This window comes from Emys orbicularis, chromosome 2 (genome assembly GCF_028017835.1).
Source record: "Emys orbicularis isolate rEmyOrb1 chromosome 2, rEmyOrb1.hap1, whole genome shotgun sequence".
NCBI lineage: Eukaryota > Metazoa > Chordata > Testudines > Emydidae > Emys > Emys orbicularis.
This window is the reverse complement of record NC_088684.1, coordinates 130,591,453-130,604,392: the sequence shown is the minus strand read 5'-3', so window position 1 is coordinate 130,604,392 and position 12,940 is coordinate 130,591,453. Positions and strand designations below refer to the sequence as shown.

The 12,940-nt window shown below is 44.1% G+C and overlaps 1 protein-coding gene across 1 annotated transcript in view; it reads left to right on the top strand.

The window, feature by feature from the left end:
• LOC135873981 (disintegrin and metalloproteinase domain-containing protein 18-like) overlaps positions 1–12,940 on the top strand; it is a 57,665-nt gene that overhangs the window by 24,843 nt on the left and 19,882 nt on the right. Inside the window, exons 7-12 of the mRNA XM_065398623.1 lie at positions 1,124–1,189; positions 2,614–2,685; positions 9,204–9,370; positions 9,680–9,761; positions 10,515–10,651; positions 12,650–12,833. Of these exons, the coding sequence (XP_065254695.1) occupies positions 1,124–1,189; positions 2,614–2,685; positions 9,204–9,370; positions 9,680–9,761; positions 10,515–10,651; positions 12,650–12,833 (708 nt within the window). The remainder of the gene's footprint in view (positions 1–1,123; positions 1,190–2,613; positions 2,686–9,203; positions 9,371–9,679; positions 9,762–10,514; positions 10,652–12,649; positions 12,834–12,940) is intronic.

The window sequence follows — 12,940 nt, the reverse complement described above, 5'->3', positions numbered from 1 at the left end:
AGGGGACAGCAAGTCACAAAGTTCCATGAAAGTGCCCTTACGCATGCGAAAGTTTCGCAGCCACTGGGAATCGTCCCACACCTGCAACACTATGTGGTCCCACCAGTCTGTGCTTGTTTCCCGGGCCCAGAATCGGCGTTCCACGGATAGAACCTGCCCCATTAACAACATGATCTCCAAAGCACCGGGGCCCGCGGTTTGAGAGAATTCTGTGTCCATGTCCATGTCCATGTCCTCATTACTCTTGTCGCTGCACTGCCGTCGCCGCCTCCTCCTCGCTTCGTTTTTCTGGTCCTGGTTCAGCATAAACTGCACGAGAATGCGCGAGGTGTTTACAATGTTCATGACTGCTGTCTTGAGCTGAGCGGGCTCCATGCTTGCCGTGGTATGGAGTCTGCAGTGTTCACCCAGGAAAAAAGGCGCGAAACGGTTGTCTGCCGTTGCTTTCATGGAGGGAGGGGTGAGGCTGTACCCAGAACCACCTGCGACAATGTTTTTTGCCCCATCAGGCACTGGGATCTCAACCCAGAATTCCAATGGGTGGGGGAGACTGCAGGAACTATGGGATAGCTATGGGATAACTACCCACAGTGCAACGCTCCGGAAATCGACGCTAGTCCCGGTACATGGACGCACACTGCCGAATTAATGTGCTTAGTGTGGCCGCATACATTCGACTTTATACAATCTGTTTCCAAAATTCGAATTCTGTAAATTCGGATTAATCCCGTAGTGTAGACATACCCTTAGTGTTGTTATCAGTTGTGTAGTCTGTTTGTTTTATACTCATCTCTATTTTCTTAATATTGTGGTACAGAAATTAAGACCAAATTATGCTGAAGTTTTTGGAATCTGTTATTGTTATTTGTATTACTGAATCTTTTAGTCTAACAAATAATGTACCATAGGTTTATAAGGTTATGATTGTTTCCAGAAATATAGAACTCTCTCCATGAAAGGATAATGGTGGTGTTTTTGAGCAGCACAGCTGAGCATAGGTAGTCAAGCTAAAAATCTAGTGTTAAGGAATGTACCTCCTTATTAATTAACCTCACAGTGTTAATAAGTGATACAAAAGGTAAAATGTTGAAATAATTACGAAATGTTGAAGGCTTTTTTTCAGTCAATGTCAGATGTCACTAAATCCCCCAGATACCTGGAAATCGATGTCATTTTGGACAAGGGTTTGGTAAGTCCATATCAGTCAAATTTGCTTTACTTCATATATTTCCATTACTTTTTAAAACATGTCATAAAAATGCATGGTTTTAAGGCTGTCCTTCTAAAGGTCTGGGATGTAATAATCAGCTATCAGTAAGGTTAAGATTTTGTCTTGGGTATGTGACAGACCCAGACCAGTGGGGTACAGGAGTCTGGTAGAGGGCAAATATACTGGTCACTGGATGAGTAGTTTTCTGTTCCCTGAGTGACCAGAGCAGGGGCTGCACTAGAGGAATCAGGAACCTGCTAGAACCAGTTAAGGCAGGCAGGCTAATTAGGACACCTGGCGCCAATTAAGAAGAAGCTTCTAGAATCAATTAAGGCAGGCTAATCAGGGCACCTGGGTTTTAAAAAGGAGCTCACTTCAGTTTGTGGTGGGAGTGTGAGGAGCTGGGAGCAAGAGGCACAAGGAGCTGAGAGTGAGAGGGTGTGCTGCTGGAGGACTGAGGAGCACAAGCGTTATCAGACACCAGGAGGAAGGTTCTGTGGTGAGAATAAGGAAGGTGTTTGGAGGAGGCCATGGGGAAGTAGCCCAGGGAGTTGTAGCTGTCATGCAGCTGTTACAGGAGGCACTATAGACAGCTGCAGTCCACAGGGCCCTGGGCTGGAACCCGGAGTAGAGGGCGGGCCCGGGTTCCCCCCTAACCTCCCAATTGACCTGGACTGTGGGTTCTCCCAGAGGGGAAGGTCTCTGGGCTGTTCCCCAACCCACATGGTGAATCTTTGAGGCAAGAAAATCCGCCAATAAGCGCAGGACCCACCAAGATAGAGGAGGAACTTTGTCACAGGTATTTTTAGTAAAAGTCACGGACAGGTCACGGGCAATAAACAAAAATTCACGTAAGCCTGTGACTTGTCCTTGACTTTTACTAAAAATACCCTTGCCGGGATGGGGAGGATGGTCAGAGCCCCAGCTGCTGCTCCTGCAGTGGGGCTTACCCAGCCTGGTCGCTAATCCAGCCCCAGCTGCTGCTCCTGAGGCCACTTCTTCAATGGCAGTGGCCACTGCTCCGGCCCCAGGCTGCTGCTCTGGCCCTGGGGACTGCTCCATCCCCAGGCCACTCTCCTGCCGTTGTTCCTGGGCAGTGGCTGACAGCTACTCCAGCCCTACTGCTGTGGCGGGCTGAAGCCAAAGAAATCATGGATGTCAGTTAAAATAATGGAATCTGGAATTATCAGATATATAGTAGCCATTTTGTCAAAGGATCAATGCATATTTTGTTTATGGACTTGGAAGGAAACTGAGAATTAAAATAATTAGACACATTTGAATGCTCAGAATTTGAGGCTCATGTGAACATTCCACTGCTTCATCAGGGAAATGACTGACCAAAAAAATGTTGTACTGTAATGATTTTTAGCTGTTACTTAAAGAATTGTGTTATTTTCCAGTACAACTATCTGGGTTCAGACAAGGATCTTATAACAGAGAAAATAGTCCAGCTTCTTGGATTTGTCAACAGTGTAAGTTACTGCCTTTTTTGTTTCATATTGAAATGAAATTTGGATGTTTTACTTTGATATTATTAAAGGTCAAACATTTTCTAGATTTTCTCATTTTCTCCGGGGAATTGTTTAGTTTTGATTTTAACTCTTGGCTCTCAAGTTTTTGGCTCATGACAGCAAGGAGATCTTTATAGCAATTAGAGAAAAAACGTTTAAGTGCTTCACCTCAAGCTTGTGTTGTATTTCTCTGAAGTCTTGTCTAGACTGGTTAAAAAGGTGGGGTTTTTAAACTTGTTGCCTCAGACAGATATGTTACATAACATGTTTTAATTCAGTGATGTTTAAAAACACATTAGCACCTAGTGTAGGCAGGTTTAGCCTCTTTCACAATGTTAGCCAATCATAATCAACCCTAGATTCCACCCACAGACCATGGTGCTCTCATCCATATGAGAGTGTAAGAACTCTGCAGTATACCGTCCCCAGTTTTTGTCCATTTGTGTCCCTTAGGAAAGTGAAAATCTGTTTGCCTGTCTACATGGGGCAGTTATATCAGTATAAGGTGGCATATGACTATAAACCACTAAGTTATGCCAGTGTAACACACACACCCCACGTGGACACTCTTATTCTGGTATAAGAGTCCCTTTTTCTGGTTTAGTTTATTAGCAGTTTAAGCTAAATTGAAAAAAGCCACCCTTATTCCAGGATATGAGTGTCCACACAGGGGCCTGGTCTACACTACGAGTTTAGGTCGACTTTAGCCGCGTTAAATCGAATTAAGCCTGGACACGTTCACACGACGAAGCCCTTTCTTTTGACTTAAAGGGCCCTTTAAACCGGTTTCTTTACTCCACCTCCGACGAGGGGATTAGCGATAAAATCGGCCTTAGGGGGTCGGAATTGGGGTAGTGTGGACGGAATTTGACGTTATTGGCCTCCGGGAGCTATCCCACAGTGCTTCATTGTGACCGCTCTGGACAGCACTCTCAACTCAGATGCACTGGCCAGGTAGACAGGAAAAGCCCCGCGAACGTTTGAATTTCATTTCCTGTTTGCTCAGCGTGGAGAGCACAGGTGACCACGCAGAGCTCATCAGCACAGGTAACCATGATGGAGTCCCAGGATCGCAAAAGAGCTCCAGCATGGACAGAACGGGAGGTACGGGATCTGCTCGCCATATGGGGAGACGAATCACTGCTGGCTGAACTCCGAAGCAGTAAACGAAATGGCAAAATATTAGAAAAGGTCTCCAAGGCCATGAAGGACAGAGGCCATAACAGGGACGCACAGCAGTGCCGCGTGAAAATTAAGGAGCTAAGGCAAGCCTACCACAAAGCCAGAGAAGCAAACGGAAGGTCCGGGGCAGAGCCGCAAACATGCCACTTCTACGCGGAGCTGCATGCCATTCTAGGGGGTGCAGCCACCACTACCCCAACCGTGTGCTATGACTCCCTCACTGGAGAAACACACAGGGAAGCGGGTTCGGGGTACGAGGAAGATGAGGATGGAGAAAATGTAGATAGCTCACAGCCGCAAGGAAGCGGAGAAACCGGTTTCCCCAACAGCCAGGATATGTTTATCACCCTGGACCTGGAACCAGTAACCCCCGAACTCACCCAAGGTGTGCTCCCAGACCCTGAGGGCACACAGGGGACCTCTGGTGAGTGTACCTTTGTAAATATTACACATGGTTTAAAAGCAAGCGTGTTTAATGATTAATGATTAATTTGCCCTGGCAATCGCGGCCAGTACAGCTACTGGAAAAGTCTGTTAACGTGTATGGGGATGGAGTGGAAATCCTCCAGGGACATCTCCAGAAAACTCTCCTGGATGTACTCCCAAAGCCTTTGCAAAAGGTTTCTGGGGAGGGCTGCCTTATCCCGTCCGCCATGGTAGGACACTTTACCACGCCAGGCCAGTAGCACGTAGTCTGGAATCATTGCATAACAAAGCATGGCAGCACGGTCACCTGGTTGAAATGGGGCAATTTTATTAAGGGGACATTCAGAGGTGCCCGTTCCTGCTCTGCTGAACAGAAATATTCCCCGCTGTTAGCCACGCGGTGGGGGGGAGGGGTGAAGTGATCATCTCAGAGAATTGGGTGTGTGGGGGAGGGGAGTTAGTTGGGTTTGTGCTGCATGTTAACCCTGAAACCGCAGCCCCTCCTTTTACATTGCAAACCCATTTTAAATGACCAACCCAACGGGTGCTTAGTATGGGAAATGAGAGCACTACTGTTTGAAACCATTCCCACATGTTAAGAAGGTTAAAAAAGCCAAAAGACTGTGTCTTACCATGGCTGCCTGCAAGCTGAAATCTGTGGCCTGGCACTGCGTGAGTGATCTCTCACACCAAACCGGCAGGCCCTCAATATAAGAGGAAAAATGCGACCTTGTAACGAAAGCACATGTGCTGTGTAATGTGAACAGCAAAATTTAACGTGAAAGAGTGTACCCATTGTTCTCTAAAATGTGTCTTTTTTAACTACCTCTCCCTTCTCCTCCACCAGCTGCAAATGTTTCTCCTTCACAGAGGCTAGTGAAGATTAGAAAGAGAAAACGGACGCGTGATGACATGTTCACAGAGCTACAGATGTCCTCCCACGCTGACAGAGCACAGAAGAATGCGTGGAGGCAGTCAATGACTGATTACAGAAAAGCACAATATGAACGAGAGGAGAGGTGGCGTGCTGAATCGCGGGATGAACAGAGCAAGTTGCGGGCTGAAGATGATAGGTGGCGTCAGCTTGCAGACAGAAGGCAAGAGTCGATGCTCCGGCTGCTGGAGCATCAAACTGATATGCTCCAGCGTATGGTTGAGCTGCAGGAAAGGCAGCAGGAGCAGAGACCGCCGCTACAGCCCCTGTGTAACCAACAGCCCTCCTCCCCAAGTTCCATAGCCTCCTCACCCAGACGCCCAAGAACACGGTGGGGGGGCCTCCGGCCACCCTGTCACTCCACCCCAGATGATTGCCCTAGCATCAGAAGGCTGGCCTTCAATAAGAGTTAAAGTTTTAAACTGCAGTGTGTCCTTTTCCTTCCCTCCTCCCCCACCCATCCCGGGCTACCTTTGCAATTATCCCCCTAGTTGTGTGATGAATTAATAAAGAATGCATGAATGTGAAGTAACAATGACTTTATTGCCTCTGCAAGCGGTGCTCGAAGGGGGAAGGGGAGGGTTGGGTGGTTGGCTTACAGGGAAGTAGAGTGAACCGGGTGGGGGGGGGTGGGCGGAGGGTTCATCAAGGAGAAACAAACAGAAGTTTCACACCGTAGCCTGGCCAGTCACAAAACTCGTTTTCAAAGCTTCTCTGATGCGCACCGCACCATGCTGTGCTCCTCTAACCGCCCTGGTGTCTGGCTGCGCGTAATCAGCGGCCAGGCGATTTGCCTCAACCTCCCACCCCGCCATAAATGTCTCCCCCTTACTCTCACAGATATTGTGGAGCGCACAGCAAGCAGCAATAACAATGGGGATATTCTTTTCGCTAAGGTCTGAGCGAGTCAGTAAGCTGCGCCAGCGCGCTTTTAAACGTCCAAATGCACATTCCACCACCATTCGGCACTTGCTCAGCCTGTAGTTGAACAGGTCCTGACTCCTGTCCAGGCTGCCTGTGTACGGCTTCATAAGCCATGGCATTAAGGGGTAGGCTGGGTCCCCAAGGTTCACGATAGGCATTTCAACATCTCCAACGGTTATTTTCTGGTCCGGGAAGAAAGTCCCTTCCTCCAGCTTTCGAAACAGAGCAGAGTGCCTGAAGACGCGAGCATCATGTATCTTTCCCGGCCATCCCACGTTGATGTTGGTGAAACGTCCCTTGTGATCCACCAGGGCTTGCAGCAGCATTGAAAAGTACCCCTTGCGGTTTATGTACTCGGTGGCTTGGTGCTCCGGTGACAAGATAGGGATATGGGTTCCGTCTATGGCCCCACCACAGTTAGGGAATCCCATTGCAGCAAAGCCATCCACTATGGCCTCCACGTTTCCCAGAGTCACTACCCTTGATATCACCAGGTCTCTCATTGCCCTGGCAACTTGGATCACAGCAGCCCCCACAGTAGATTTGCCCACTCCAAATTGATTCCCGACTGACCGGTAGCTGTCTGGCGTTGCAAGCTTCCACAGGGCTATCGCCACTCGCTTCTCAACTGTGAGGGCTGCTCTCATCCTGGTATTCTGGCGCTTCAAGGCAGGGGACAGCAAGTCACAAAGTTCCATGAAAGTGCCCTTACGCATGCGAAAGTTTCGCAGCCACTGGGAATCGTCCCACACCTGCAGCACGATGCGGTCCCACCAGTCTGTGCTTGTTTCCCGGGCCCAGAATCGGCATTCCATGGCATGAACCTGCCCCAGTAACACCATGATTTCCACATTGCTGGGGCCTGTGCCTTGTGAGAGGTCTATGTCCATGTCAATTTCCTCATCACTCTCATCGCCGCGCTGCAATCGCCTCCTCGGCTGGTCCTGGTTTAGCTTTGGCATGTTCTGGCTCTGCATATACTCCAGGACAATGCTTGTGGTCTTCATAGTGCTCATAATTGCCGCGGTGATCTGAGCGGGCTCCATGATCCCAGTGCTAGCTATGGCGTCTGGTCTGAAAAAAGGCGCGAAACTAGTATCTGAAGGACCAGGGGAAGGAGGGAGGGAGGGAGGGGCGAGTGATGACATGGCGTACAGGTACAGGGAATTAAAATCAACAAAGGTGGCTGTGCATCAGGGAGAAACACAAACAACTGTCACACAGAATGGCCCCTCCCAAAGATTGAACTCAAAAGCCTGTGTTTAGCAGGCCGTTGATTTGACGGAGGGAGGGGGAAGCAAATGAATACAGAACAAATCTATTTTTTACATCTTAAGACGACGGTGCAGCGTGACTGATAGCCCTCGGCATCTTCTGGGTGCTTGGCAGCAAATACTGGGCGCTTGGCAGTTAGTGTACTAAGACTGATAGCCACATTTTTCCTGTATGATGACGATGGCCTTCAGGCCTATTGCACGATCTGCTGCTCAGGGAAGACTCTGCTAATGTGCGATGATCCAACCAGTCGTAATACACCATCTACTGCCAAAAGGCAAAAGGCGAGGGGCTGGTGCAATGCAGCCCTACGGCTGCCAGCCCCACGGCTGCCAGCACCCAGATCGCCGATGAAGGCTACCAGTCATGCTGCACCGTCTACCGCCAAAAGGCAGTTAGCTGCTGCTGCTGTGTAGCAATGCAGTCCCACGTCTGCCGGCACCCAGATGACATATGGTGACGGTGAGCTGAGCTGAGCGGGCTCCATGCTTGCCGTGGTATGTTGTCTGCACAGGTAACCCAGGTAAAAAGGCACGAATCTATTGTCTGCCGTTGCTCTGACGGAGGGGGAGGGGCCTGACGACATGTACCCAGAACCCCCCGCGACACTGTTTTGCATCATTCGGGCATTGGGATCTCAACCCAGAATTCCAATGGGCGGCGGAGACTGCGGGAACTGTGGGATAGCTACCCATAGTGCAATGCTCCGGAAGTCGACGCTAGCCTCGGTACTGTGGACGCGGTCCTCCGACTTAATGCACTTAGAGCATTTTATGTGGGGACACACACAATCGGCTGTATACAACCGATTTCTATAAAACCGGTTTCTATTAATTTGACCTAATTTCGTAGTGTAGACATACCCAGGGTTATTATACTGTTAACTATACCAGTATAATTATAACAGTATAACTGGAAAATGTTCCCATGTAGACAAGCCCTAAAATTGTTTTATTCCTCTTTTAGCATTTGTTTTGACTCTTGGTTCTTTTGTTTTTGGTTTCTAATTAGTATTTTACTTTTATAAAGTTTTTTGTCTAGCTTTATTATCTGTTTTCTGTTTGCCATAAGTCATTTTGATTCTAGGTGTCTGCTTTTCTCCAGAGATACAAACAGTAACAGATCTCCACTCTGTAATCACTTGTCCAGAGCCCTGATATCTCTAAACCTGTTGACGCCAGCAAGGGTTGCTCCTCGGTGCTTCCAATTTTCCATTTCTTCCTTATGTCTCACAAAGGAGGAGGAACTTTGAAGAGATTGCTGTATTGGTGCATCTCTAGGCTCATTAAGCAGCTGCCAATCAGAAAATCCATTTTTTCCCCTATCAGAAATTTTCTATTCTCATTCAGCCTTTTGTACTAAAAAAAAAAAAAATGGAAAATTTTTGTTTGCCTCTGAAATTGTAGTGTTGTGGACATGATCAGGGTTAGGGCTTATAACCTGTTATTGATTTGAATATATGCAATACTTATGAATCCTCTTTTTATTTACAGAAACCCCTCCTCTCAGAACCATTGGGTTTGGTCTGCTGGGCAAGCACTATGTATTTTGTTTGTATTTTTCTCTCCCCATTCCTCTTTTAGTTTTACAGATGTTGGAGAGAAGTGCCCCCGCAACCAAGTGCTGTTGTATGATGTCCATTTTGCTCAGTTGGGCCTTTAGCTTAATCTTTATAAAATTAAAATACTGCTATGCATAAAACATAATTGAACATCTGTTTCTTCTGTTGTATTTTCAGATGTTTACCCCCCTTAATATGACAATTGTACTGTCTTCCTTGGAGTTTTGGACAGATAATAATAAAATTCGTACAACAGGGGAAGCTGATGAGATACTACAAAGATTTTTACAATGGAAAGAATCTTATCTTGTTCTACGGCCACATGATACGGCATATTTATTTGTGTAAGAAGAACATTTCTCTATTATTAAAAAAGCACACTGGAAATCTTTTAGACTGTCGTAGCGTGGACCAACACAATTCCACAAGACCAACAAACATCTCTTGTAAAAATAATAGAACAGACACTATGAATTATTATAAATATAATTCTAGATGTACTGTGTTTACAAAATATTTTCAGATTTCTCAGAGTGTTTATATTGTAAACAATAGAAAGTAAAAGTTAAACTATAAAAAACAAACAACATTGTCATTTTAAACACTGCTACGAAGAACATAGTTGTATTCAAGAGTCTGTTTTTGTGTTTTAGTTACAGGGACCACCCTAGTTATGTAGGGGCAACATTTGCAGGAAGGATTTGTCTCAGAAACTATGCTGGAGGAGTTGCCTTGGTATAGTATTATTGGATTTACACTGCTAGTGAACATTGTAACACTGGCTTCAGAAGGAGTGGTGGTGGGTGCTCAGCATCCGTGAAGAAAGAGCTCATTTGTATTTAGATGTGTTAAATATGGATTTGGATTCTTGACTTTAGGCACTTGGTTAGAAAAATTTGGCCTAAAGTGCATAAGTATATCTTGCAGTAGAACTTTGAATTTTAGGGTTTTACTTGCTCTATAGTCTCCTCCTAGCCCTTTAAGGTACTTTAGAGCTGTAATTCGGAAGGTGCTGAGTATTCTGGCACTAATCCAGCAAAGCACTTAAGCATGCTTATCTATAACTATGTGAGTAGTCCCATTAACTTGGGACTGATCATGAATTAAGGTTAAGCACAATTTTAAATGTTTTGCTACATCAAGGGCAGAAGTTAGCACTTTGCAGGATTGAATCTTAAGAACAGTTACCATATGCAATACAATATGCATTTCTTTTATATATTGCATGTCAAGTTCTGCACTGTTTTTCACATCCTGGGCATCTTCATTGCTCTCATTTGAGTTTTCCAGAATGTAAGTCAACATGAACTTTGGCCTTGTATTGAAGACAAGCGTCTTAAGGTTCTTTACATAAAAGTACAGAAATTTGTATAAAATACGACCTGACTACACTGGGCAGGAAACCGAAAGGTTTAGAATTTTATCATCATTTTTGTTTCTTTAACTGAGTTACTTTGATGATAATTTTAAGGTTTTTTTCTTATTTAGTATCAAAGGGCTGTAACACTGGAGACATTTTCAGTCATCATTGCACAGCTGCTGGGGCTTAGTCTGGGAATAGCATATGATGATTCTAGGGACTGTCAGTGTTCAGGATACACCTGCATAATGCACACCAAAGCAGTGTAAGATTTTTATATTTATATACCTCATGGAACATTGCATTATTATTATTGAGAACTGTTTTCCTGTGGCATGCAAGTTCAATCATTATAACTGACCATGGATTATGATTTAAGTGGTTGTGTGAAGTGCTAAGTGCCTCCTGTGAAGTATGAGAACCCTCAAATTAGCCTGTTGTCAATGGAAGTCTTGGGTGCTAGTTATGTATACCAAAAAAAAATAACTAATTTCTAAAGAACATATCTGAAAATAATTTTTCACATCTGCATGCAAGTATACATTATTCATGTTTATATTGTAAGGTTCATAGTAGGCTTTGATTATAGATTTTTGTTACCTTTTCCATGTATTAATGAGCTTAGAGTGGAACAGAATTCACTGTTGGCTTGTTCATATTTTTTGTAATGCTTTATTTAATTAGTTTTTTGTTTGTGTGATTCTGCATGGAAAGGGTTAATTTTCAAAGTGTGGCACGATTAGTGTGACCAGATATCCCGATTTTATAGGGACAGTCCCGATTTTGGGGTCTTTTTCTTATATAGGCTCCTATTACTCCCGCCCCCCTGTCCCGATTTTTCACATTTGCTGTCTGGTTACCCTAGGCATGATCATTACAGTTACTGGCCGTCATGTGCTTAAAATCCTTTAGACCGTTGAAAGTGGTGGAAAGAGTCTAAACTCTGTTGGACAAAGTCTGCAATAAGGGAGCAATCTCACTGAAATCTGTGGGATTGCATGCATGTAACAATGCAAAATTTGTCCTGTGGCATTCACTGGGCGTTACTTTGCTTTTTTTCCAGGAAACTGCTTTTAATTATTTTTTGGATAAAACATTCAAGGTCATATGACTAAGCCTCAAATTGTATTTTCAATATATATATATATATATATATATATATATATATATATATAACTTAGAGATTTTTTTCACTTGACCAGAGCTCAAAGAGCCGGGAAGCGATTATATATATAGTCAATTCAGATAAGATCAAGCCAAGCTAAAAATGAGCTACTCTGTACTGCTCCAGAAATCTTCTGAAAGTGTTCACAAGCTAATAAACTAACCAGTGGCTCAGGGGACTGTCAATAGGATCATTTAACCCTGCTGTCACTCAGTCAAATCCAGCCAAGGGACCCTATGGAAACAGATGCCTGTGACTAACTCAGTGAAACTGTTCACACACTGAAGTGTTTTCAGTATTGGGGCCTAGGTTTATTGTGACAAATAATCATTAGTAGCTGGTGGCAATTAATTTATATGAAATGAGTTCATAAATCCAAAAGGAACTATATTATGCTCATCTGTTCTGGTGTTCTGCATAACACAGGCCATAGAACCTCACCTGGTAATTTGTTCATCAAATAAATAACTTCTGTTTGAGGTATGGCATATCTTTTCTAGTTTTTAATGGACAGATGTCCGTGTTACAAAAACCATCATCAGAATCTAGCTCTACAATGAGATTGTTCAACTTCAATTTATTTTTCTCAGGTACAGGGAGATTTGATCTGTGTATTGATAAAATGGCTCAGGATATTGTAACTCTTTATTATTTATGTAATGTTTTGTGTATATGTGATTTAAAGGAAACTAAGGCCATTATAAATAATCCAGTGATGTGATTTTGTTAATATTTCACATAAAGTTTTAGTTTATAAGAAAATAAATGAAAATGTATTTCCATTATCCGTTAATAACCCTAACATATTTAGATATTCCATGTTTTACCTCTGGGAAGATAAAGGCACAATTAAGTTAGCGGATATCTCTGATAAAGGAATATTAATATCTTTCTCAATAATAAAACAAAAGGATGATATTCTAGTTGCTAATTTCTGCCAATTTTTATTCTTAAGACATTATTTGAATGCAGTTTTACAAAATGAACTGAAAGACCCTCAGCTGAATATTTTGGAAAGTAGCATTAATGATACTAAGTACTCCAGGATCGTTAAATATCTTCAATTAGTATAATTTTTCATTGATAATTTATTTTTAGACTTTCCAATGGAGTAAAAGCCTTTAGCAGCTGCAGCATTAGAGACTTCAAAAGTTTTATAAAACATAGGGGAGGAGACTGCCTCTCTAACAGGCCCTATTTGAATACGTCCTACAAGAGGGCTTCCGTCTGTGGCAATCGTATTGTGGAAGGAGGAGAGCAGTGTGACTGTGGCTCAGCACAGGTTAGTACTCAATACCAGAAAGCCTAAGTAGTGTAAAATTCCACTGTTCTCAGTTTAGAAGAATGGTGCTTTGAGAGTTAGTACCCAACTGAAATTTGGGAAAGTCA